Consider the following 27980-nt stretch of genomic DNA (forward strand, 5'->3'; position numbering starts at 1 on the left):
AACTGGTCCATAATTTTTTGAAGATGAAGAGCTTTGGGTTTTAGTATCATCCAAAATTGTGTAGGTGTCAATTATAATTTCCCTATTAATAAAACAATCCCTTACATGAAAACCATGTTCTGTTATTTCAAAGTTCTACCTTTACAAATCAATTTGTTTAAATTTAGACAATAAACCTGTATATCCTTTGTTAATGACAAAATATTTTAAAGCATATTCTTTAGGAACATTGAAGATAGAACCCATTTTTTTTTTTAATTTCTGGATACCAACTGAATAAAAAGAATAGTTTGTCTTTGCCTTTTATAAATGTAATAAAATGTGTCTTAGAAATTCTAGGATGGTTAAGGAATCAAGTTTTTGAGCATGGCTTCAACTGCAAATTGACAACCCAATTTAAAATGAATTAAGTAAGAAAGAAAATTTATTGGGTCTTGTAAACGAAGTATTGTTTCAGCTTCAATCATAGTGTTTCCAAGACTCCAGACTGATTGTTCAGTTGTTCCATATTATATATGAAAGTAACAAGAATTTTCCTCCTTTAAACTTCAAGTAAAACTTCTGATCATCTGTTTTATTACACACACTTAATTCATTAACATAACCTCTGAAACAATTATAATAGCAAAGTGCTGTGATTTGAATCTGAAGTATTGCTTGTATACTCACATGTTTGAGTACTTTGTCCTTAGTTTGTGGTGGTTTGGGATGAAGTTTTGGAACATGGGAAGAGTTGGAAACTTACTGGAGGAATTACATCACTAAGGGTGAGATTTGATGTGTAGTCTCTCCTGGTTCCACTTCTTGTTTGTTCTTTGCATCAGAACTGCTGGTGCAGTATAACCTTCTGCCCCCATGGTTCTACCACCATGTCTATTCTTCCATAATGGATGCCATAACACTGGAACTCTAAACCAAAATAAGCCCTTAACCTTTTAAGTTGCTTGTTTAGAACATTTTTGTTGCAACAGAAAAAAGAGAAATGAAGATATAAATTGACACCAACAAATGAGGCTTTGAGGTGATAAACTTGACCATGTGATCACATAAGGAATACAAAAGAACCTTCAAGTGCAGTGCTATAAGCAGAGATTAATGGATTATCATTTAGAAGGAGTTTTAGAAGACCCAGAGGCTGAGAAAAGTGCAAATAGTGGAAGTCTAGCTTATGCAGTATCAAAGGGGAACAAGGACTTTGTCAGAAACTGGACTAGATTATGGAAAATAATCTGGCTACATTCTGCTTCTGTCCTGAGAACTTCAGTGAGGATAAATTAAATATTAATGGACTTTTTTGGTATGGGAAATTTCAAAGCAGCATAATATTGACTCTGTGGAATAGTTAATATTTAATGTGCTTATGCAGGTCTACAGTGAAAAAAGAGCAATTGGTGCAGAAAGGGATCAAAATGAATATTTGGCATAAGAACAGGGCACTAGGTAACTTTAAGTTGTAGCCAAGTATTATGCTGAATAACAGGCTATAATTGTAAAATTAGCATTGATAACTGGAAGCCTCCTACTCTTCACTAAAACAGTAAGAAAGTATCGTGCTGACAAGACCTACCAAAAACTTTTGCTTATAAAAATGAGAGGCTATTGGCTTTGTAGAGTATGGAAATCAACTACCTAAGAGTTTTTGTCAGCTTCAGCATTCAGACACTTTTATAACTATGGTCCAAAGAACCAGGCATAATCTTGAAATAGTAGCAGAACTCAACAGTATCATTCATGTAGTACTGGTTTTGGGAACAGGAAAGATGTAAGATTCATAGTGTCATGGATTCTTCCTCCATGGTTTCAGAGAATCATGAAGGCCATGTAACATACAGCAAGGTAAGAATCCCTGAGAGTAGACATAAGAGATCACTGAGTAAAGCTGAAGCCTAGGTTGTGGTAGAGACTCAATATTACTGCCGCGCCGAGGCTGTGGTACTTTTGCCAAGGATGAGCACACTGGGAGTCAATCTAGCCCAAAAGAGAGGTATGTGTTGCAGGCAGCAAAGCTGAAAGGGCAGAAGCATCTAAGCCATTTGAAACTGAATCACAAATACTAGATATAGAATTTAGGATTTGGTATTTGGCATGCCAAGTTTCAATCATACTTTTATCCAATCTTCCTTAACTATGACTCCCATTTTTTTCTCTTAGAATGGAAATATATAATGTGTGCCATTGTATGTTTGAAGTGTGATTTAGCTTTCAATTTCACAGAGTCACAGTTAAAAGATTGTCTTGAGTCTCAAAAGCAGCTTTCATGTTTGAAATGTGTTGAAACTATTAAAAGAATGTGGGAAATTTCTAGAGTTGAACTAAATGCTCTCTATATCATGAGATATCCATGATCCTATTTGGATTGGAGGCCAAATATTGTGGGTTGAATATTCAATGTTTTCCTATAGTTTTGTGTGTTTGAACACTTGGTTCTCAGCTAGTAGCAGTCTTTGGGAAGGTTATGGAATCTTTGAGAGGTGGAGACTTGCTAGGGGAAGAATACCACTGGCAGTAAGTTATGTGATCCTATAAACTTGCACCACTTCTTGTTTGCTCTCCTTCTGGATTGAGGGTATAGTATAATTAGCTGCATGCTCCTGCTGCCATGAATTCTCTATCATGAGGGATTTGATTCCTCTGGAAGTATAAACCAAAAATCATCCTTTCTTCTTTAAGTTACATTGACAAGAGTATTTTACTATAGCAACAAAAGAGAATTTAAGGCATAAATTAATTGAGAAGCCCTGCCTATGTCCATAGCTTATCGAGATAAGCATTCTGGGAGGCTTATAAAGCTATATATAGTCAGTGATTATTGATAGAAGAATTTAAGAAAAAAATTTAAGAATTTAAGAAAGTTGTTTAAGAAAGAATTCCAAGAAGAGTCAGTATCTGAATCAAATATTATCTTTTTGTATTTAGAATAGCAATCATAAATTAAGGGAGTTTGTTTTTGTTCTGTTTTCTTATTTCATAGTAGAGCTCTATAAATAATTGTTAAATTTACAAGCTATAGAGGAAAAAATGAACTCAGAACACTATTTTGTCATTTGAAAAGAAATAAAAATGAGCATAAATATTCATTTTCTTTCACTGCACATCAAGAGAAGGATAATAGATTTAATAAACACATAAAAATGACTTTCAGCAGAGACAAACAAGAAGCATTTTGTCATTACTATTTTATTCTTTTTCCCCACACAAAACTATGTTGTTTTTTGTAAAAATTTGAAATGACATCTCCAAATAGGAGTTATTATTCATAACAAGAGCCGAGTACTGCAGCAAAGAACATTATTACAGGAGTAGAGAGATAATATTGTGATTAACAGCACTGGCTGATCTTTGACAAGATTCTTATTCAGTTCCAAGCATCCTTGTCCTTTTGCTCACAATGTTCTGAAACACAATCTCCAGGAGATATAGTACCCTCTTTATGTCTGCGTGCACACTTGCATGCACATGGCATACACATACATACATAAAAATGAAAGTCTTTGAAAATCAGTATTACCATAATTTGAACATATGTCTCTCTTTGGTGTGAATGCCATGGTAACATTTTTACTGTCTTTGCTCACAATTATGGAAACAACATGAACTTTGTCTGAAGTCAGCAATATAAAGCGTTGTGCATTACTCTTAAGGTATACATCAAATTTTGTGAACCTCATCTTTAAAATCAATGAAAATATAATATCAAATTCCATGCTATAAGAAGGTTCTCTGATCTTTGGTAAATAATAAATGCCAAACCAGAAATTTAATGTCTTCTATATTGTTTAAGAATTCCTTGTGATGATTATGCTACCTTCTGAAAAAATGCCTCTTTTGTACATTTTCATTTTTATCTATAATTATGGCATTTGTATTTTTAAAGTAACCATAGTCATACTTAAAAAAAATATTAATCTTAGGCAAAAATAGGTTGTATGTCATTTTATCTGAATAACCATGGTATTATTTTTGGTTTTAAAAAGTGAAAGACATTTGCAAGTCCAATTAGTAGGTACCAAGTTAGGATAAAAGGAGTGGTAAAGATAAAATGGGACATGAAAGTGGAGAATATACTGGGGAGGAAACATGAGATCAAGGTGGCATGTGGTATGGAAGATGGGGAGGAAGGAGAATCTACTAAAACACTTTGAAAATGCTGTGATGGTCTAACACTTACTATGCTAATTTAAAAACAAAAAATAGAAAAATCTACAACTTTCATGTCTGAGACAAAACCAAAAGAATAAAAATAATACTGTAATGTTTAAAAGCCCTTTGCCATTTGGCATTACAAACTTAAGGAGAAAAACTTTATTTAGGTTTAACTGAATTTCAGGTACTTCAAGGGATACATGTATTCTCAGTAGATTAAGATTTTTAGTTGGTTTAAAAGAAAAGTATGCTAAGGAAACTACCTTCTATTAAGATATTTTCAAACAAGAATCTTTCATATGTCTAAGCCAATGATAATATGACACCCAATGGCCACAGACAGCTATCTTTGACTTCGAGTGTTAGGCAGAAATCTTGCCCTATTTTCACTCTTACAAATCTTAAAATGGATAACTAATGAGAAACATATAGGCTGTTAGAGAGAGTTTAGCCACTATACTATAAAAGCTTTCAGAAGTTAAGGTCATATGTTGAAGATTTATTTCTTTAACAATAATGATATAGGTTAGGTTACTTGGAAGTAGTTACTAAAATGGAGGCTAATCTACAGAATATATTTATTTGGAATTGTTCATTTGCGTCAGTATGATAGAGGAAGAATTTAGAATGTCATTGAATCTCAGTAAAGAAGTTCAGAAATGGCTGTGGACCTTGCAAATTGTTAATGGTGTAGAAGAAGAAACCTGGGCTTTTATTGGGAACTTATCAAGTCACACATAGATATGAGCTAGTCAGGAAGTGAAACATAAATGTGAACAATATAACTTTTTAGCCATCAGTTTCCAAGGACAGACTTGCTATGGCCCTAATTACCACAGTGCAAATGAGGTTTGTAGAACAAGATTAGGTCCTGAGTACTCTGTTCTGAATTGGCTCCCTGCCTTCATAAAAAAAAAAAATGTTCCCTTCACTTCCCATTAAGATTAGATACATAAGAAGTACCATACAAAAGAGTGGATTTTTGTTAGATACTTACTGGCATCATGATCTTGAGCTTCACAGCCTATGAAACTTTCAGCAATAAATTCTATTATATAATTCATATTAATTGTTTTAGGGTACACAGTTAAAGTAATTCAAAATGTTAACTAAGATGAGTTGACACTTTAAGGCTTTCTACCATCAGAACCCCTAAAAGACTAGGAAATCTATCATTTCTGATGGGAAATGAAGTAGTATATCACAGTGTTTTACTACAAATAGTACAAATAGGCTCATTATTTCTATGGGGAACTAGATGAAAAAATTAAAAGTTCAGTTTACTAGATCACAAAATTAAATTATGTATTATAAACCAAATTTTTGTTGCAATATTTATTATATAAACATAATAATGGCATGTAAAAACAAGTATTTTTTAATGAAAAACATATGTGTAAATACAGAATTGTACACCAACTGTGATTGTTAAAATATATAATGTTTGCCTTTGGCCAGTTGCTTTCAACAACTTCTTTGGGGTCAAAATATTTTAGGCTAATTCTTGGTACACATAGTTATCATTTGTTAAGTCTTCATATGGAACAGGCAATGGATTTTTAAGATTATTAGAATCTGACTGATATTAACTGTGATTGTTAAAGAGAAAGACCAATAAAGGTTCAAGAGACTTATCCTAAAGTAAGATATACAAATATATTCACCCACAGTCAAATTACAAAATGTAAGACACAATGAAAAACTTAAGATACAATTTACAACTTTGAGGATAACTTTTAGAGCATGTCTGAAGAATAAAAAGTAACTATATTAAAACATGCTTGCTTTGGAAAGATAGGAATTGCATGTCCCATGTCCCACATGCTTGAAGTCTTCCAGATTTTGCAGGTTTTCATAATTTGGAAATTTTTATGGTCTTTGCTGGTTGAATATCCCTATCAAAGTCTAAATCAGAAACATTTTTAGTATCATTTCAAAACTCAAAAAGTTTCATATTTGTATTGCCTTTTTGGGTATCTATTTTTACAGATGCCCAGATGAGTGATAGTAAGCAATGTGAATCATGAGCAGAGAGGCAACTAAGAATTCATCGATGAGTTACGATAAAAATGTCAGTGAGAAGGCTGAGGATATAGATCAGTGGCATAGAACATTCTTAGCATGCACAAAGTTCTACATTCAACTTCTAGTACTGATGACCCCCCCCCCCATAATGCAGTATATTTTGTCAGCCAAATAATCCTTCTTGATAGTGAAGGAAAATGTTCTCCCCATAGTCCCGTGTCTGAACTCCTGGTTTTTACCTCCTCATAAAGTTACTTTTTACATTATGCAAGGATGTTTTATATAGTCTACCTTCTTTCCATATGTATTATGTAAGTACATATGTATATATGTTTAAAATCAGGCATCCTTGTCCATGTATCCTTCATCAGATAATTATATAAAAGCCAGATTCTTTATGCTTTAACTCTGGTTATTACTTGAAAAAATAATTATCTGAGTAGCATCCCTAAAATGAGTGACAATATAATATTTCTTTATGTAATAGATGTGCTAAATAATGTTGGAACAAATCTTTAATGAGTGATCTGGTAATTAAATCATGTTGGACAAATATAGCCATGAAAAATTTAATGTTAGATTTCTGGAACAACATTAAAAGAATTGTTAAATAATAGGGGTGAAGATGTTAGAAGACAGCTGCTTTTATGCTGACATAATTTGTTAAAATTTACTTCTAAGTTTAGGCCCAATGTAATGAATTCTAAATTGATATGACTATGCATGTAGATTACTAGATTATTTTGACCAATGAAAATCATAGCAAAACCTTAGTAGGACAGATTACTGTTACTCCCATATAATTTAACTATGAAATGTTACCATCACATTAAACACTAGAGACAAGATTACATGAACTTTAGAGAGGTAGCAGGTAACCAGATGAGTTGAATGAATAGTGAATGGTGGAATAAATTAGACGAAGTTTTGTACATCACTTCAAAGAAGCACAAGCTTTATAGTTTCCTAGACTTTATGCCCAGTCCTCAAAAAGATAAGTAATCACTCTCAAATATTTTAATCAAAAGATATAACTAAACTAATATTAAATATGTAAGTGAAAACGCCTTTCTAACATTCACTATGCTCATTAGCAAATCCTCCAGTGTTGATGGGGATTGAAGTAGTTAAGATGCTTGGAGGTCTGTCTCAGGAGTCTGGTGTTTATGATTAAATTCTGACCCTAGCCTCCATATTAATTCCTGATCTTATCAAGTGACTGCTAATGCCATGACATAATATTTAACACCTCTGTTGAATTACGTTAGAGTAAATGAGAACCATCATAACACAGCCATAAAACTGATACATACTTTAAATAGCATAGTTTTCTCATTTTTCTTTATGTGTTAACTATGATGATTTTTGCCTTATTTTATTATATTTTATGTTGTTAGGTTTTATTGTTATTTCGTAGAGTCCCCTTCTTTTCTAATGAGAGACAGAAAGGAAATGGTTCCAGAGGGTAGGGGCAGAGGGAAGGCGATGACAAGAGAAAAGTGAGGGGACACTATGATCAGAATATAATGTGTGAGCAAAGAATCTATTCAATAAGAAGTAAAAATGTGTAAAAAAGAAATTATATCATGTTTTGGTGGCTCAACAACAAAACAAAGGTCTTAAAAATCAGAAAATTTTGTACATATTCCAAGAGGCAACCATTTGGTGTCAATTCAATCATGAATGAAATGCTATTATGTTAGTTCATCTCCCTGGGTTGTATGGGTGTAATGGAGCATGCAATTTAGAGATTCTGCAATAACTGAGAGTTTGAAAAGATTTGTAGCTTTCCCTACAAACTTTGCTTAATGAAACCTTCAGTTTACATTATGAAAAGAGCTTATTGTTTTCTTTTCATAAAAGTCATCCCAGCTGTTATCTGTATATTTAATAGTCTGTAATTTGAGGGTGATACATTTATTTTCTGGTATGTTTGGAAGTGGGAAATTGAAAATATTATCATGTTAGATAAGCAAGAGCGGTGTCCTCTAAATCAGGAATAATCTCCTGTTTATCTCAGTCTACTTCTATCTATCTTGTTCTGTCTTTCTCTGTCTGGTTGTCAATGCTTTTCAGTTTTGCTTTGCCAGGAAGTGAAAAAGGCACAGGAAACAGACCATCTTATCATGAGAGGATTTTCTGGATGTAATGGTGTTTGACCTGCTTGGTACTCCCTGCACTCAAGTCAAAGCTCTCGAGTAACATCTTTGACTGTTATTCTCATTCCTCCAATATCATGATAAGCACAAGAAAAGCAATCATTGTGTAAGCTTCAGTAATTTTTCAGAAATGCTTCTTATAACATTGATTGTGTAGAAGATGATGTGTTGAATATACATATTTACTTCAAAGAATCAATTGAAGTATCAATATATTTAACTTTTTTTTTAATACCCAGTGAGTGGTAAAGTACAACCATGTCATAGACTTGAGGACTTCCTTAATCTTTTCACATTCATAAACCAATAGCACAGCTTCCTAATTTGAAACATAAAATTATAGACTTAATTAAAATCATGCCAGTTGATTTTTATTTGAATTGTCTTTCCTCCATTTTATACTTGAATAGAATCATACTAAAAACAAAGATATATCTCTGTCCCACAACTTATAGAATTTTATGTCTAAAGCTTATCATAGAGGGGCTAGAGGCAGATCTCTGTTGTAAGAGCAAGATGTTTCAAGCCCAGGACAAAAAGCTGAGGTGCCTCTTTAACATATCAAAGCTTGTCCCCCTCCCCTCTGCTCCCCTGAGCTGCTCTTCACTGAAGAATCCAATCATTCTGGTTGTCCACTTTCTTTGTACCTTTGTGCCTCCTGGCTGCTGAATTTGGTCCTTTTCCTTTTTATTTCTTCACCAAATGAATGGGAAAAAAAGATAAAAGAAACATGACTGATCCTGGATTTCAATAGCAAATGAAAGAAAAAGAGAAATAAAAAAGGGGAAAGTAAACCTGACTGCTCCTAGATATGATAGAGGAGAAGGTTTAGTATACATATGTGGAAAAACATAGTCAGAAGCAGGGACATCTGGGGCAGTCCAGATGTACATGACCATTTCGAGCTGGGCCCTGTGGAGAGAGGAAGAGGGAAAAGGAAGAGAGAGAGAGGGGAAACAGGTGTAGCACCCAAGAAACCAGAGGTACAAAAAGGGGCCAGTGACTAAATTATCTGGAATATATAGAGAAGAGTTTCTGGGGAAGGGCAGCCCAGTCTCAGGACTGTAGAGTTCAGTATACAGGACATGGAATGCCAGCCAAACTCTGTAACAGGTAGGAAGTAAGGGATGCTGGGAGAACCAAGAGGCTGGGTCTGCTTTGATATGTTAAAAAGGCATCCCAGCCTTTTATCTAGGATTTGAATCTTAACAAAGAGTACTTGCTGTTCTTGGGGAAGACTTTGGATTCTAATACCCAAGGTACATTTGGACTGTCAAACCAGAAATACCTGTAACTCCAACCACAGGGAATTCAATATATTAAACAAGCCTCCAAGAATACCTACAAGCATACATACATACATACATACATACATACATACATACATACATACATACATAAAACAGAAATAAAAATAAAAGAAAAGAAAACATTTTTTAGGATTGAAAATGTTTTCTCCATTTCATAGACCTTTTCTCATTTGCTGCATCATTTGTATATATGTTCATGTGTCTCTAATTTGAAGAAAACTGCTCTCCTTCATTCTCAAGGTCATTTACCTAAAGATTCTAGGGAGTGAGATCTATTCAAACAACTATATAATAATCAATTGTCTCTTGTTTTTCATTGTTCTTAGTCCTCTGATTCAGGATTGAATAACAGCCCCTCCACCTTCTTCACTGTTCTCTCTCCAGCACAGTATCCCAGAGCCTACTGATTCATTCACATCCTTGGGCTAAATTTGCTACCCACTGTGTCCCTGTTGTTTCATGTATGGAAGTGAAAAGATTTAATTGGATATTGTTGAAAAGACACAGAGGCTAACTCTCAATTTTCATGTGGGGTTCTTCTCATCTCCCTCTGTACTACTTTCTTTCCTTGATGAGAAAATAGCCCTCTCCATGGTAACAATAAAAAATACAAGTAAATTCTTTCCAATTATTGGTAGTAATTGTTGCCCAGCAAAGAAGTACAAAAGTAGATGAGGTTTAACTATGAAAGCAGAGCTAAGATTGCCAAGAAGAAAGTTTGATGTACATTAGTAAATGTAAAGGAATTATAGAGGCAAAGCCTAAGGAAGAGTAATATGGTTAATCTGCATATCAGAAATCAGCATCCTCTTATGCAAGCTGTCACACCTCAGACATAAAGTTTTATCCTGAAATATTTTTTCCAAGCTTCACCACTGTAGCACTGTAGGAAAAAAAAAAAATACCCTCAACAAAGCACTATCAGTCTGAAAGCGGCAACTCTGACTTCCTCAGAAATGAGTTGATTCATTCTTTTCATATATTATAATTACATGGAGGGGCAGGGATGCTCAGGGTAAAATTCAGGGCTACATACAGACTATACAAGTACTCTGTCACTGAATTACATACTACATCTTAAATCTACAACTTTGATTATCTTCCATTTGCATCTCAATTTAAATAAAAATTGGGGAACAGGGCGATGAGTATTTCCCATCTGTGGAGACTTTTAGTTAAAGCATGTTTGCCACAGAAAATGGGGGTTTTACTGCTTTTTGCCTTCTGTTCATTCTTAACTGTGATATTTCATAACCCCTGCTACTAAGCCTCATAGTGTATAATGCAGTGATGTGCCCTTCCCCAAATATGTCAATCTATCCAAATTCCTGGGACACATTCATATGTTACCTTACATATTAAAGGGAACTTTCCAGATGCGATTAATATATAGACCTTGAGATGGGGAGATTTTCTTATGTAGTGAAAAAATGTCTACTCAACATAGACAGGGAGCTGACAATGGACCAAAGTAAGGTAGCACCAAAGTCCAACTCAATGAAATACTGAGTTTTATTGAGGTTACTTATATTTTATAGTTTTATTGAGGAATGTAAGTGAGGGGTTACTTACAGGAGCAGAAATGACTCAAAGACAGCTGCATTACAAAGGCCCACCCCAGCATGGCTGACAGCTCATGAAAGCTTGCTAAATTGATTTTTCTTACAATTTAAATATAGGGTATAGAGAAAGTTTCATCAATTTTATTTTAAACATAGCCATAAATCCTTGTCTTGGGATAAATTGGAATACACATGTAGACTAACCAAAGCAAACCAGATAAAAGAGAGAAATGATCCAATGGGAAATGAAGTCAGAAGGCAATAAACAAACCAGAAGTGTGGCGTTCCTTCCCTTTTCCTGTTAATGTGTTTAACCCACTGGATTCTGGTTTAGACACAGAGCATCTGTAAAGCACTGGTACATTGGGTGACCTGTGAACCCAGAGATAAAAAATTGAGGAGTAAATTTAATAACTGAAAGCAAGATAGATGGTGGAGCAGCCTTGGGCCAGGCAGGTAGGGCTTACATGAGGAGTCAGAAAGACCAGAGAGACAGTACTTCTCTATTCATGACTGGTGGTCATTGGGAGGCTATTCATCTTATTAGAACATGAGGAAAAATACATAGTCATGCGGGGCTCAGCAGGAGAGATCGATCATATCACATTTTTGTGACTTATTTTCCTCATCTTCTAAGAGGAACATAAAAGTGCCTCCCTCTGATGGTAGCTGTAGTGACTGCATGTTAAGTGATGTATGTGAGCAACATCTGGCTCATAGATACAGCATGGCAACCAGTTATTTTTATAGTTATTATAGTTATACTTTATGGTTCTTTGAACTGTAGAGCAGTGAAGAGTCTTGGTTATATTTTGGAGAAAATGAAAGAAAATGTTTAGTTGATATTTCAGGAGGGTATTCTATTTAAGTGAGCTGGAGTTAGAGGCACATACTACTATTTAAAGATTATAGAAAGGAAAATGGGGATGCACGCTCACCAGGACCATTCTTCCCTAACAAACCCACAGTTCCACTTCAGTATCTCTTCTTGAAAACAACTCATTCAGTGATGTCTCTCAAGCTTCTAATATTTTGGGGATCTCATTTTGCTCTGTGTGATATGAGAATGTTTAGCAGTGTCACATCCTCTTCAGCGATACATGCAGTGTGTTATTTTTATTATTACTTGTATACCATGGCATACATTTTTGTGAAAAAAAGAAGCATAGAATTAGCCTTTGCCTCTGGCCTTTTTGGTTTTGCAGTATGGTTTGAAATATTTACCTGTTAATATCTGCCCTAGCCACTATTGTAGAGAAAATGTCCCTTAAAATGTAAGGCACATACTTAATACATAAAGGAGGCTGAAAAAAAGGAGGGAAATATGTTTGCATATTACAAGTTAGAGCCAGCCCCTCAATGGTGATTCACTTATTGAGCATTTTCCCCTCTCCATTCTCAAGCTCCTAAAGTATACAAAGTAGCAAGTAGGATACATTTTAGCTCACCTCATAGCAAGAAAACAAAGGGTAGGGAACAAAGAGTTGGCCCTGTAACCTTTCTGCCAGGAGGGTTGCTTATTTTTAAATTACTTAAAATTCACTGAAATTAGTGCTAATAATGAGCACCCTTCCCAATAAAGCAGAGAATTAAGCTTGACACATTCCTGTAATGTGAATGGCTCGATTAGGTATGCAGGACTACCAAACATTTTAAGCACTGATGATATTCGCTCCTGGCACAGGCTTAGAAGCTGCAGCCACTTTGCTCTCTCAAACAGGACCTGAAGTGTTCATTCTTCTCAGAGCCAGCTTCATCTAAGCCATGTGTTTTCTTGGAACTATGCCACATCAAGCACTTCTCTCCCTAACTGGGCTCTTTTCATGGGGTAGTACAACTGTGTGATTTACTGGCAAAGTGAGCTGATGTAGAGCCATTTTATAGAAAAAGAGCTAGTGGGGTCAAGGGACTAGAAGTGAGTATCAGAGACCCTCCCTGAACGCATGCCACTTCTTTAAAAATCTGTCACACGGCACGTTCCAATTGAGAGTTAAAGGCATTTGTATAGGGAAATTGTTCTATTGTAATTTTATATTTCCCAATAACAGTCTGTTCTTTGTTTACTGAAGAAAGCTTTTATATCATGAAATGTTTTTCTTTTTGAGAGAGAGAGAATTATTTTTTATCAGTGAGATTTTTTTCTCTAAGAAGAGCCAGAATAAATAGCTCATTTCTTAAACTCCTGATCAATGTCTAACACGTCCTACCCCCAGCAACACTTCCCTGCAAGTGTATTAACACTTTGTAATGGCAACTCCACTCACCTATGAAGAAATGATTTTCACAACTGACTTACAGTTAAACCGTGCCTTAGACACATAGCACCAAATCAAAGACAATTTTTTATCTTTTTCCCAGTCATAATTTCTGAAAGGAAAAAAAATAGATTAATGTTACAGCGTGAAAAAGCAGCAAACGAAATGTGCAAAGCAAGCCAATTTTGAAGAGTTAGATCCAAGTTTTCAGCATCTGTCCCTATGTATGTGTCCAAATAATAGGCACCTGCTAGTTGCAGATGAAGTATGATGCATATTTGTTCACACCACTCTTCATTTGGATGCTGCCCCTTTTGTGTGAGTGTATGAGAGGTTTTCAAACGGCTAGGATACCATCCTTTAGGGGCTCCCCATGATTATTTATTAACCATATGTCACCTTTGCTTTGTAGCACTCAGAATTTGGTGAAACCTGACAGCTAAAGCCTGGGGTTAAATCTATTGTAAATAAAATATAGCTTAGTCTCTTTGAGATTTAAAATACCTGACTAGCCATATTTAACTAATTTTTGCCTGAGGTACTTTAGCACATATAGGTAAATCTACAGCTTTAATCATCCTCAGATTGGTTGACATGAATGTAATTATCCTCATGTTACAGATGAATAAACTGATCCCAGTTCAATCCCTATCTTTGCAGCATGAATTGAACAGCTGGGCCAATTATTTTGATGATTCAAAGCTTAATATCCACCATTTGAAGATAGGAAAGAAAGATAATATGGCTTGAACTCTTCTGATTAACTGTGCACATTACTGTAATCACCACTAAAGAATCACTCATTCATCCACTTCCCTTGCTTTCTACAGGTAGTGCCACAGAATAGTAGCATCTATTGCTCTCCATCAGTTCATTCATAGCTACATTTGATAATTAGCTCCAGGTTTCTGGTTTCAGTACTAAATAAGTAGTGTCTCGAAATTATTTTTAAAACACGAAAGTCATGAAGCTGGGAAGATAGCACAGTGCATACAGTGCTAACTCCATACACAACCATGAACAATCAAATTTCAGATCTCCAATACCCACATCACAATGCCAAATGTGGTGATATATGTTTACAGTTTTGTGTTAAGTATGAATACAGACAGGTCTGTTCTAGAGTGTGTGTTAGTTGTCCAGGTAGTGTATCAAAACAATGATCTCTGCCTTCAATATAGGACTCTTGTTTCAAAAAAGTAAGCTAGAAGCACCCAAAATGCACCACTCTTCGTTTTGCATTCATGTCCACACATGCATTCAGATGCAAGAACGTGCACATGTGCGCATTCACAAAGACATGCACACACACACACACACACACACACACACACACACGCACACACGAAAGGCTAAATATTTGTTTTGGCTGTGAGTATTAGCCTTTAATAGCTGAGCCATCTCTCTATCTAAAGTCAAAAACATTTTAACATAATATTTTATTTGATTAACACCTAATATTTGAAGAGTTTAGTAAACTCTTCCTATACTGCTTTCAAAAACATGACTGCTGAGCACTCATTTCCTTAAATAGTACATCTCTAATTCAACAATAAATATTAAAAGACATTGAAAAGTTAACTTCACAAAATGAGACATCAAAACATTACATTCATAATTCCTATTAATGCTGATGATCATCAGATCATTGAAATTTTATTTCTGGAGAAATTTCTATTTCCTCTCATGTTCCAGTAGTCAGTTTATTATTTAAAGCATAAACTTAAGAATTAAATATTCTTTCTAAACTAAAACTCCATCTCTACCCATATTTATTTTAAAACAGTATTGCAAACAGTGCCAGCAAATCTCGTTAATATTTCTCTTGAACAATGAAGCTGAATTTATTTTATCTGTGTGCAGTAGTGTTATATTTTTATAAGCACAAAGGCGCATGAAATTATTTATATTGTGTGACTTGTTTTCAGAACAAGAAACGTAATCAAAACGACTAGATAGAGCTTTTGTGCCTCCTACTACATCGTTTCCCAGTTCCCTCATGAAACAAATGTTAGGTGCACTGGTACAAGGGTAGTATTTCTGAAATGTCACTTCTATTATAACATTCTTCTGCTCCAATAATTCCCTGCTGCCTTCGTTGTTTTTTTGTCTTTTATTGTTCACAACCATCTCTTTCTGATCCCTGCCCAATTTTGTCAAAGTTATAATTCTACTAACAACCAAACTGCTCTTCCCACTCTTCGGTACTCTTAGCCTAACACTTTAGACCCAGTTCACATTTTGCCCTGCACTTTCTTCTCTCACATCACAGAGTCATTAATAATCTTATTTTTCCTCTAACTTCAGAATTTGGCTTATACTATGACACTTGCCCTGGACATAATCACATCAAAATTTTATTCTTCATCATCCCTCAGGATAGAGTCTGTGCTCTGTAGACAGTTTCTTTGATCATTTGCCTAATATATTCTGTTAGTGCATAACTATGTGTGTAAGCACACCTCTGTGGATCTTCAGGTCATCCCCCCAGTTGAATTGCAAGTGCAGTAACTTCACTGAGAATTCTGTTTTATGTCATCTACCTCGAGTCACACGGCACAGTTCTCACACCTATATAATTTTCATGCAATTCTATCAATAATTATTTCTGCCCATATGATTGATAAGTAAATAATTACTATCAATTTTTAGCCTTGTTTATTTGGGGTTTCAGTGGGTTTTATGCAGCATTCTTAATATGTAAAACCAAGGATAGTCTGCACCAGGGAGCGTATAAGTAATGCTGTCAGATAGTAACATTTTGATGAGCATAATTTGGGATTTATCCTCTATTTTGTTAATGTGGCATGCATATTATTCATTTTGTTTGATAGGGTGCTCTGAATAGATAAAATAATTTATCTTGATGAGTTGAAGTTAGAAAGATTCTAAAATGGTGCTATTCAAAGTGAAATGGGCATTAACACTAAAAAAAAAAAAAAACAAAAAAAACAAAAAAACAAGTTAATCCCAAAATATATATGTTCACAAGTTGGTTTGTTTTTTTCTTTATTCTAAGCTATCTATAAGGAGAAAATAGTACACCAATTATTATTCCTGGCTCATACACTAGAAGCTGATAAATGTGATATACACAACAACACTGTCTTTTTAAAAGTCCCAGTTATCCTTTGTTAATATGCCAAATTTACAGAACAATAGGATTTCAAGAAATGTGAACAATGTAGACTAACTAATAGATCTAATATTGAATAGCTAAAAATATCAGCCTTCTTTGTATCAGTTTAGAAATGTATTTGCAAATCATTATCAACAAATTGTAGCCTAAAATTCTTTCTTCTTGACTTTGAAATTATACTTTGTGATCCCCCACTTAGAACTCATTACCTCCTAACTCTTATAACTGAGGCTTTTACTTTTCTGCATGTGAAGGGATTTATGAATTGACAAGTAAATCAGCCCTTTGCATTTCCTGTTGCACAATAGCTTGAAATGGACTGTCTTATTTTATTGAAAGGGAAAAGAATTTTCTTTCAAAATGACATCCTAATAGTTGATTAATTTGCCATTAAACTATTCAGGGAAGGGATTAAATTTGATAGGCTAACAATTTTTATGACTCTAAAAATCCCAACAAAACCACAATTATTCTTATAAAGGATCAAGGAAATAAATTCCATAGACTTTCTTGCTACCCATTTAATACTTTTAGCAGTTTATGGTAGTGTCTTAAATAACTGCTATATCTGTTTTTAATGCTATCCAAATATTACTTTTACCCTGAACTACCAAGAGTTTGTTCTGTAGTTTCATTAGTTCATCTAAAATTTGTTTTTCTTTAACTGTTTATGTGATATAATCCATTCAAGCTATTTTCTAAGGCCATAGAATAATTATTATGTTCCAATTACAGAGTAATTGAAAACAAACTAAAAACTGCTTTTCTCTAAGCTTACATATCATTATTTTCAAAGATTTTATTTTCATTAGGCTAAATAAAGCTCATTTGAAAATTTTTTTCATTCTGGTTGCTTAGGCATGCTTTTTCCTCCTTATAATGCCCTTCTTGTGCCTTTTGCTAATTTTCTGAGATTTGGGTGCAATGCAGTCCTTATATGACCTCTTCTCGTATAGCTCAAATGTTGCTTCCTTACCTCATTGATTTTAAGCGCTGTTAATGTGATTACCATTCACTTTGGTTATCTTTCTTGGCTTTTGCTTGTTACATTCCAGTCTCTAACTCCTTTCCTACCCTGAGCACATCACTTAACCAGTAATGGACTCATCCATTGCCAAAGTCCTCTTGATTTGTTCTAACAAATCAGCACAAGGGAAGAGAATCAGTCCATTGATGGTTGGTGCCCTCGGGTGATTTCCACAACTCCCATTACTAAATCATGCCCTTGTAGCTCTTTTTCAGTTTCTGTTTACTGTTCCCAGAATTTTTAAAGGTCTGGGAAGGAAGGTTCCCTCATCCCAGTTTGAATGGAATCATATTTACTGCAAAAAACACCCCATGCCTAATTCAGTATATAATATTTTCCTGAAGGCAATTCTCTCCTCCCTAAGCATACATACACTTTTTAAAGCTTGTGACTGATCTTCTTAAAAATTGAAATACATCTCCAGGAACTAAATAATATGTATTTATATGACACATTTCAATGGTTGCTTAAATAATTGAGAATAAAATAAAATTAATAGTTAAATAATTAACAATTATTATGTTCTTAAAAAGCATAACTTTTATTCTTTACCAACCTAAGAGTTTTGTGATCAAGGTAAAGTATATAATTTGTGGGACCATGATAAAAAAGGGAAGATTGTCTATTAAAAAACATATTTAAAATTTTGTTAGTCAAAAATGAAGGTAGGAACCATTTTTATGCATTTCAAGCTCATGAAGGCTGACCCTGTTTGAGGCTTCAGTCTGCTGAGGGAAATTGTCGTTCAAAAGAGGTTGTAATATTTTTGTCTGAACTTGTTTGAAAACATGCTCATTATCTTTTATTACTTTGTCCAACCAGTCTAATGGTTGTTACATACAAAGGATTCTTTGTTAATTCTTTGATGTAGGAGAGATTTCTGCATGAGCAGAAGGGGAACCTGTGATTATGTCAATTACATTTTGAAACTATTAACAGCTACAAACTTAAAAATTTTTAAAAAATAGTGTTTTGTAAAAAGAGATAGCTAAAAATACTAATATAATTCAATTGAATCTTAAATGATCTGTCCATAAAACATATGTCAAGAGCCATGTTTACTAGTGCCAAGTAATTGATAAATACGTTAAAATATCATGAAATCACAATAGTCCATGTATGTGAAAGTGTGTTAATGAGAAGCTTAACATCTAAAGGTACAAAAGCATACGTGTCATATTAAAGCAAACAGAAAAAAATATTAGGAAAATATATTTGCATAAGGAAATTGGAAAGAATTCTGAGAATGTTGCATAGCCATTGGAAACTAAATGGAAATCTTACATTATATGAAGGAAATAGAAGGTTGTGTGGAAATATGCCACCTTTGCAAAATTGTTTGGGAGTCCTTAAGCTAGAGTTCAGAGTTGCCCAAGAAAAGTTCCTACTATACCCACCACATGAAGAAACTGGTGAAGAACATTCTGTAGAAAGCAAAGGTCCTCAGTCACTTTCTCGAAGTAAAAGGCCTGTGTGGTTTTCATGGTCATCTCAGTGGCTATTATTAACAGCGATTATATCATTTTGGAAATGTGGGTATAGAAGAGATAAGTGACACCAAGCAACTTCTTAAGAATGTGTCCCTTGGGCTGGAGAGATGGCTCAGACATTAAAGGCTAGGCTCACAACCAAAAAAATAAGAATGTGTCCCTTGATCCATAAATTTGTTTGGATACCTTTACTGTGTGTCATTTTCCCCCTATTATAATACCCGTTTATTTTGATTTCTTATTTACAGTTTGGCCCCATTATCACCATATTTTTAAGAGAAAGGGAGTCTTTTCTTCTTCACTGATAACATCCCTCATGCCTTCTTCAGTTCCACATCAGAAATACTAAATATTTGCTGAAAATCCAATTAGGAGACATTGTATAAAATAACATCTGATTTTCAAAAGTATCAACATGATTGTCTTAGAGTTTTACTGCTGTGAACAGACATCATAAGCAAAGCAACTCTTATAAGGACAACTTTTAATTGGGGTTGGCTTACAGGTTCAGAGGTTCAGTCTATTATCATTATGGTAGGAAGGATGGCAGCATCTAGGCAAGCATAATGCAGGAGGAGCTGAGATCTCGTTCTACATACTAATGTGAAGACCACTAAGAGAAGACTGACTCCCATGTGGTTAGGAGAGTCTCATTGCCCACCCTGAGAGTGATACACTTCCTCCAACAAAGTAATACCTACTATAACAAGGCCACACCTTCTAGTAGCACCACTTCCTGTGCCAAGCATATTCAAACCTCAAAGATCAGTGTTAAAGAAACCATATACATTGTTTAGATAAAATAAGACAAACCCCACCCCCCATGAAACCTAAATCCTGTTCATGAGTTAATCCCAGTAAAGAAAAAAGAATAGCTCTGAAGGCCATTGGTGGGGCTATTACTATACTCAGAATAAAAAAAGTTGAGTAAGATTATATTACTAAAGCTATGTTCAAAGTCCTGGCTTAGAGACTGAGCTAAGATCATATAGGGGAAAGGATTTGCTCTTTAAAAATAAATACTGAACATCACAAGAATCCATCTTATTTCAAAAGCCTAGCTCCAGCTCTGTATATTTAAGTCTAAATATATAACCTGAGGTACAAGGAGAAATTAGAAAAGAAAAAAAAAGAAAAGAAAAGAGAAAACCAACTAAACAAAACCAAAAAAACCATATAAACAAGAAGCAACCAACCAAACAACAAACAAACAAATGATGGATCTATATAGGGTAGAGAGATAGGCACATAAAGCATATGTTCTCTGAAAATTGGAAAAGGAAAAACCAGGAAGTTTAGTGTTAAAATCATGTCTCGCAAAGCAGTTCTGACTGGGATTGTACTCACTATGTGTAACATGGTTGCCAAAACTCAGGCCAGTCCTCCTGATCCAGTATCCCAAATGCTCGAATTATAGACATATGTTACCATTTTCGGCTAAAGAGACATATTTGGAACATTTACCACATTGTCCAGAAAAATAAATGTTCTATTTTTTGCACAGACTTTACAGACACACAAGCACACTTACACATACTGACTGATATAGCAATATGTTTTCTATAAATCTGGATGAAGAGAACAAGGGAACTCTTTGAGATTTCTTGTGTTCCTAAAGTTTGCAATCACATGAAAATATTCATTACTAAAAAACATCTTTGATGAATAACAAACAAAAGGATAGCCAAGTTTGTGGTTAGGAAGTACTTATGAAGAACTTATCAGTAGACATGCTGATCATTTAGAGAATAAGTAGGAAAGTTATGTCTCACAGGAACATGTGGGGTTTTTTGGTTTTTTTGTTTGTTTGTTTGTTTGTTTGTTGTTTTTTTTGTTTTGTTTCTTGAGACAGGGTTTCTCTGTATATAGCCTTGGCTGTCCTGGAACTCACTCTGTAGACCAGGCTGGCCTCGAACTCAGAAATCCACCTGCTTCTGTCTCCCAAGTGCTGGGATTAAAGGCATGCACCACCACTGCCCAGCAGAACATGTGTTTAAGATGTGTGAAATGAAGAATTGGAGGGCAGTAAAGGCAAATTTTTATTTAGCCAGTCTATTTGCAGAGTCATCTGACTACATGGTAGGATACAAGGCAAAGTAAGGTTTTTCAATGACCTACATGATTAGCACAAACAATGGTAAAGCCTTTTTCAACTATAAAAAGCCTACTTTTTATAGTTACTGTCCCACCCAAATGCTTATCCCTTTCCTTATGTTACAAAGTACCATAAACTAGTCTACATCTGCAGGGTTTGTGGGTATTTTTAAAGTTATATAAATTTTTTTCAGTATATTTAAGCTTAATGTTTGTTTCTTTAAAATAGCAACAATTGAAAATCACCATATACTTTTGGTCGTAATTGAAATTATATTATGAATGTTTAATAGAAAAAAATCTTGGTTAAAGTCTTTCCTTAGATATAGAAGAAATGAATATTCAGTTCACTCTAGATGTTTCTATTTTAGTGTATTTTGGTATAATTAATTTTAAAAGGAGTGTGATGATAGAATTTTTCTGAGAATCTAAAATGACCTAGTTTATAGAATATATGTTCTCACTGTTTAACTTCCTTTTATATAGGATTACTATTTATAACCATTTCCCTCAACCCTTGGGGGATTTAGTAGGATTAAAGAGTTCTGATTCACTTTGTATTTGAAGTTTTTTTTTTTCCTTCCACCTTTGCTCAGCTAGTGGAATCCATGATGAATTCTCATCTCCAAGGGGTAAGCTGTTTGTAGTAAAGCCTGATAGTTGCCTTAGGTCTCTTTAGAAGTAGCATCGATTCCTTCCTTTTCCTGTGTTTTGTTTATTGCAGAATGATAGAATCCATGTAGATACAATAAATTATCATGCTTAAGTACTGTTAAGCATGTAATGCCTTTAGTTTTGTTCGTGTAAATTATTTACATAGTAAAAATCTTGGCTCACAGCAGAGAAATAAACATGAGCATTTAGCATTCTACTCTTAGCATGGGTAAAGCTCCAATGAGAAAGGTGAATGATACAGGCCCTCTGAAGTTCATCTGAGGATGGAGATTCGAGTCAGAGTGTGCTTGAGAGGGTAGCATCTGGTAAGGACAGCATATTGGGGCACAGAATAGAATTTGGAAGATAGATATTTAGGACATAGGTACTTTGAATAATGATTTAATCTAAAGTGTTTTCTGACATTTGTCTCTATAGGAGACAAATAAGACTCCTTGAATTAGACAAGTTATGGAATTCATTTACATTTCTGAGTCAAAGAAATTATAAAACCAATTAAAGAATATATGTGTATATATATACATATGAAAAAATGAAAAACTAATCTTTTTTCACATTATATTACATTGTTCTGTTTCTTAGAAAATATTCGTCAGTTGTTATTTTATAATATATTAATGGAAAATACTTGTCATTTCCTTTTTACTACAAAGAAAATCAAAGAATGTTCTTATTCTATCATACAGAAAATCTACTTTAAAGGGAGAATATTAAGGTCTGATAAGTTCTACAGCAAAATACATTATTGTACAGTCTTTTTAAAATGGATGTTTGTGTGCCTTGACCAATGAATATAATAAAGATTTGCAATTTTTTCTCAGAAATGCCAGGCTATATTGCAGATGTGAAGGTCCTTCCATTTTTACAAGGTCTTTTTTTAAAGGATGTCATTAATAATTTTCTTGGGTACTTACAAAGCATGTGTCTGTCAGCAGAATTAGAGAATTGCCCAACTAGAGAACAGGTTTCACAATAGCCTGAGATGAATTCTGTTCAACAGAGGAGAAAATGGCTTGTTTTAAGCCTAAATTGACATGCTTGCTAATTTCAGCAGTAAAAGCTGTTCCTTGTGGTCAGGATTAATTTAGAGTCTGGGAAAGTTCAAGTGAAAGTTGATGGAGTTACTTTTACAACATGCTTCTCAAGGGAACTTGAAAATCTCAAAAGTAAACAGAAGTAGAGCAAACATCAAGTAATATACCTGCAAGTCAAAAGCAAATACTGATAACATTTGAGAGTGGACTAATATGAAATCAAAGAAAAATAATCTGGTAGAAAACATTTCAAGTACTTAAAAATAACTTTCACTAGTTATGCAACCATTACAAATACATTGTTCACTGCTACATCCAGAGCCCCTAGAATATCTAAAGTTTGAAAAAACCTGCACTAATATGAATGAATAATATGAATAAATTTCTCCTTTTGACTACATGTATCTGTTTCTTTATCAAATTTGAAATGAGTATTTGACTTTATTTGTAGTTCCAGGGTAACATTTTTAAAGTATATACCCTACTAACTGTAATCCTGCAGTTGAGAAGAAGTCAGAGAAAAGGTCAGTTTGCTGTGTCACAATTTTAACTGTGTCACAGTTTGCTGTGTCACAACTTTAGCATTCTAACACTGGAATGTGCCTCGTTTTATAAAATCTGTCTTCAACTATAGTTCCTACTTTAAAATTTGTCCAGCACCATCCAACTTACTTATTCTACTTACTTCAATAGCTGTCTTTGGCAATTCGTTCCATATTACAAACACACTTTTATATAAAGAAACCATAAAAGTTAGAAACCTGAAAATTGGATTTTTCTTCTGAGCAATCACAACTTACAAATGTGGAAGATTTGCTAAATACTAGCCCCTCTGATTTTTCAATGCACAGAGAGAAATGCTCTAAATAAATGTGTAATGTTTGAACAAGTTTTTCATACTATTTTAATATTGCCAGAAGTCACTGAGATTAAATATGAAACCCGATCCCCTTACCTATTCACAAAGGAAATATGAAAGAATGATCCAGCTTTGCCCTTTCCAAAACCAAAATCCTTAGAAAATCATTTTGAGTCAAAGGGCATAAGAGATAAGTAAGGTCCAGAACTATTACTAGCTACCAAATTTCATGTTTCACTTTATTTAGAATTCCATTTGAAATCTGACAATTTCCAGTTTTGTTATTAAGAGAACAAAAATAAGAGATATATTGTGGCCAGGGAAGCAGGTAGTCTAACTGAAGATTTTCACTTCTTCCTGTTCCCAAATCTAATGCCCCAGTCTCATCAACAGCTCTGTGACAGATCATCTGTAGTAGTTTCTCTTCTCCCCATACCCAACTCCCCAAAAGATCATACAATCTTTTCCTCCTAATACTGTTCCCTCCACTCATTGCTTTATCCATGCACTTTCTGGGATCTCATAGGCTACTCCGAGGAAGGAAACCAGTAGTGTAACTAATGATCTTTACTGTTATCACAAAGGAATCAGTCAAAATATCTTTATTTCCAGATGATATGATAGTATGCATAAGTGACCCCAAAAATTCTACCAGGGAACTCCTAAGATGATAAACACCTTCCACAAAGTGGCTAGATACAATATTATTTCAAAGACATCAGTAGCTCTCCTATATACAAATGACAAATTGACTGAGAAAGCATCAGGTTGGTGGTTCTGCCTCTGGGAGCTCCCTGGAGTCTAGGTTAGTTAAGACTGATGGTCTTTCTATGAAGTCTCTTTCCCCTTCAGCTTCTTCAATCCTTCCTCTAATTCAACCCTAGGTGTCCCTGACTTAAGCTCAATGATTGGGTGTAAGCATCTGCTTCGGAGGCAAGGGGGAGGAAGAATGAGATGAGGATCTGTGGGATGGGGACAGAGAGGGTAGCAAGACTCGAATGTCAATTTTTAAAATAAGACATCAGGAAAACCACACCTTTCACCATAGCCCCAAATAATATAAAATATCTTGGAGTACCTCTAACCAAGCAAAGGAAGGACTGGTATGATAAAAATTTTATAACACTAAAGAAAGAAAATGAGGATATCAGAAGATAGAAGGATCTCTCATATTTATAGATCAGTAGGATTAATATAGTAAAAATTGCCATCCTACCAAAAGCAATCTAGATATTCAACACAATCCCTTTCCAAATTCCAACAGATTTTCAATTCTTTACAGATCTTTAGAGGATAATTTTCAGGTTCATATGAAAATGTACACACCACCAACAACAACAACAACTACAACGAGAACAACAATAACAACAACCAGGTTATCTAAAACAATTCTGAATTCAGGAAAAGCACCCTGAACATAAATATCTATGTGGTAGTGTCTTTGGTACTGGAAGATACTGTACATGCTACCAAAGAAGAAACAGAAATACCAACTCAGCCACAAATATTCTCATCTCTAATAGTATCCTGCTTGTTAGATATCACAAAGCTTGTGGGAGTAACCAACCAATATCTGTTTTGATTTAAAGCCCACTCCATGACACAAAATTCATACCAAATTCTGCTAGGATGACCAAGAACCTTGAACTAGCTAGCCTATGAACTTAGGGTAAAAAAAATAAAAATCCACATGTAACATCTGTCAAAGATGGTTTTAATTAATAGTATTGCTTATGCTACCAAATTAAAATAAAATATTTTAGGTTTTAGAACCAGAATGAGGTAGGTTAATAATTTTTTACACATTTGTCCTTACTAAGATTTGGGCCATTGACTATAGATACTGGGATGGCAAATAGAGGAGGCTGATACTTGAAGATAAAAGGAAGTTCTTATATATTACGATTGAACTTAATTGATTTTAATATTGACCTTACTGTTTTGCACAGTACAAAAAGACACTTGAAATCAAAATTATGATTTAATTTATATGAGCATTTGAGAGGTGGCTCCATATTTCACAGTACTTGTTGAATAAACATAAAGATTTTGCTTTCTAGTCCAACCTCTAGAATTCCATCTTCCAGGTGTACAGAGAATCACTGAGGCTTTCTGAAAATCATGATCTGTATATCCTTGTAACTCTGTCTCAAAGTAATAATGTAGAGAGAGATTGAGGAAGACACTTGACACTATGATTTCAATATGCACATAGATAGGTGGCTGTATCTGCATGCATGTATATACATACACCACACACACCACATATAAACCAAAATATTTACATAAAGGAAGACCCCGAGGACTACTGTTTAAGTGTTGCTATCCAAACATTCATAATCATATGGTGAAATAGAGAATTTATTACAAATGAGTATTACCAGTTCTTTATTAACTCATTAGGTCTAAAATGGATCAAAGACCCTTGGTAATTTTTATGGTCAGGCAACTTTAAGGGAATCTGCTGTCCTTTACATGTATCACCTTATCATGTTACATGTGATGAATTTCAGTTACAAAGAAATTTAATAATATATCTTAAATGATGTATGATGGGAATTTTCTATTTCATATATATTAATAATAATGATGCTTTTTGATGAGGTTACAAATATAACTAACCCCTTTCAAATATGTTGTCATAAGTCAAAATTATATTTTTTAAATAAAGTGATGTTCATGAACTCAGATAGTAGGAAATGACTTCATGTTAGTTCTTAGGTAGAATGGCAAGTCTCAAAGAGTTTCATTGGAAATCATCTTGTGTCTAGGTGGGAAACACATTTAGCATTCAGTAATTTTTTATAAAGCCTTGCAAACTGGAGATTCATATTATATATTTTTATTTCTAAAAGTGTTTTGTCTGGTTTAAAAAAATAAAACTTTTCCTTTATGCTGTAAAAAAAATAAAGAGGATACAATATTGAATAACTCCTGATGAAAGAGTTTTTTTTTTTTCTTTTTTCTTCTTTCAGGCAACACTACAAGATTTGGAACAGAGACGCCCCCAGTTGGAAGAACTCATTACTGCTGCCCAGAATTTGAAAAACAAAACAAGCAATCAAGAAGCTAGAACAGTCATTACTGATCGAAGTAAGTCTCTTAATGGGCCAGGAAAACTTAAAGTCAGATGCAGAATTTGAAAAAAAAAAAATACCAGCAATCAAGAAGTTAGAACAGTCATTACTGTTCAAAGTAAATCTCTTAATGGACTTGGAAAAGTTAAGGTCAAATGCATGAAAATCTCAGTAATAGCTCTAGGTATAGAAAATGGAAAATACTTGAATATGATAACTATTTCACTGAAGAACATTTTCAGTATGTAAAGTCATGCAATAACTGAATGGAATTCCAATGAGCTACAAAATTGTGATTTTCATGAAGGGTAAGGGTTATGTAGTTTAATAAGGAATGTAGTAAACATAGTATGGAAGATGCTTCTTATCAACCATCTATCTGAGCTGGCATTCATGGAGATACCAGTCTCCCTCTACTAATCTTGGTTGTTGGGCTGAACCAACACATGTTTTCTGTACCATCTTTAATTTCTGTATGCAGTGGCCCTTGCAATACCTGTCATTTTTTTAAGTATCTTTTGAGTATCATGGAAAGTACATGTACATATCAAGTTTTCACAAAAGTCATCTTATACAATTACATAGTAACTTTTTGTTATACACATAGTCAGTTTCCAAGTTAATCAGATTGTTCAGGCTTTCAAACAGAACAGTCAATGCTTAGCGTTTGCAAGTCACTTTCTGGCTTGGCAACCTGTTCTTTATACTACTTTATTAATTTTTTTCTTTTTCTTTCTGTTTCTAATGTGATCCCAAGAAACTTAATGTGCTGGGATTATATATGTCTTGATTCATTTCTTAGACACACTGTCTCTTTCATTTGTACTGATTTTAGTTCAAATAGCCTGTTCACAGTTGTGAAATCTAAACTCCAATTATTATTCAAACTATGAACTTCTATATAAAGTAATTTTCTAAGTGATCAATATTAACCATGTTGATTAGTAAGCTCCCATATTTTGACAGTTTCCTGTAATAGAAGTTTACTTTTTATTCTCTTAGAGCACCAAAATGGATTTTATAAAATCACCTAAGAACCAAATTTTCTTCCATATTTTTGTATCCAGAACATCTTAGGTATTTAATACATAGACATGGGATGAATATTACTTGTGAGGATTTGTTCAGAGC

General features: G+C 34.1%; 1 protein-coding gene across 10 annotated transcripts in view; it reads left to right on the plus strand.

Annotated features, from left to right (window-relative positions):
* Dmd (dystrophin) overlaps positions 1 to 27980 on the plus strand; it is a 1571027-nt gene that overhangs the window by 934818 nt on the left and 608229 nt on the right. For 6 of the 10 annotated variants that reach the window (XM_076918257.1, XM_076918252.1, XM_076918247.1 and 3 more), the window contains one exon: positions 26748 to 26865. In XM_076918257.1, coding sequence (XP_076774372.1) covers positions 26748 to 26865 — 118 coding nt within the window. Of the gene's footprint in view, positions 1 to 21800; positions 21837 to 26747; positions 26866 to 27980 lie in introns of all 10 variants that reach the window. The other 4 variants (XM_076918249.1, XM_076918250.1, XM_076918246.1 and 1 more) reach the window with 1 other exon arrangement.

This window comes from Arvicanthis niloticus, chromosome X (genome assembly GCF_011762505.2).
Source record: "Arvicanthis niloticus isolate mArvNil1 chromosome X, mArvNil1.pat.X, whole genome shotgun sequence".
NCBI lineage: Eukaryota > Metazoa > Chordata > Mammalia > Rodentia > Muridae > Arvicanthis > Arvicanthis niloticus.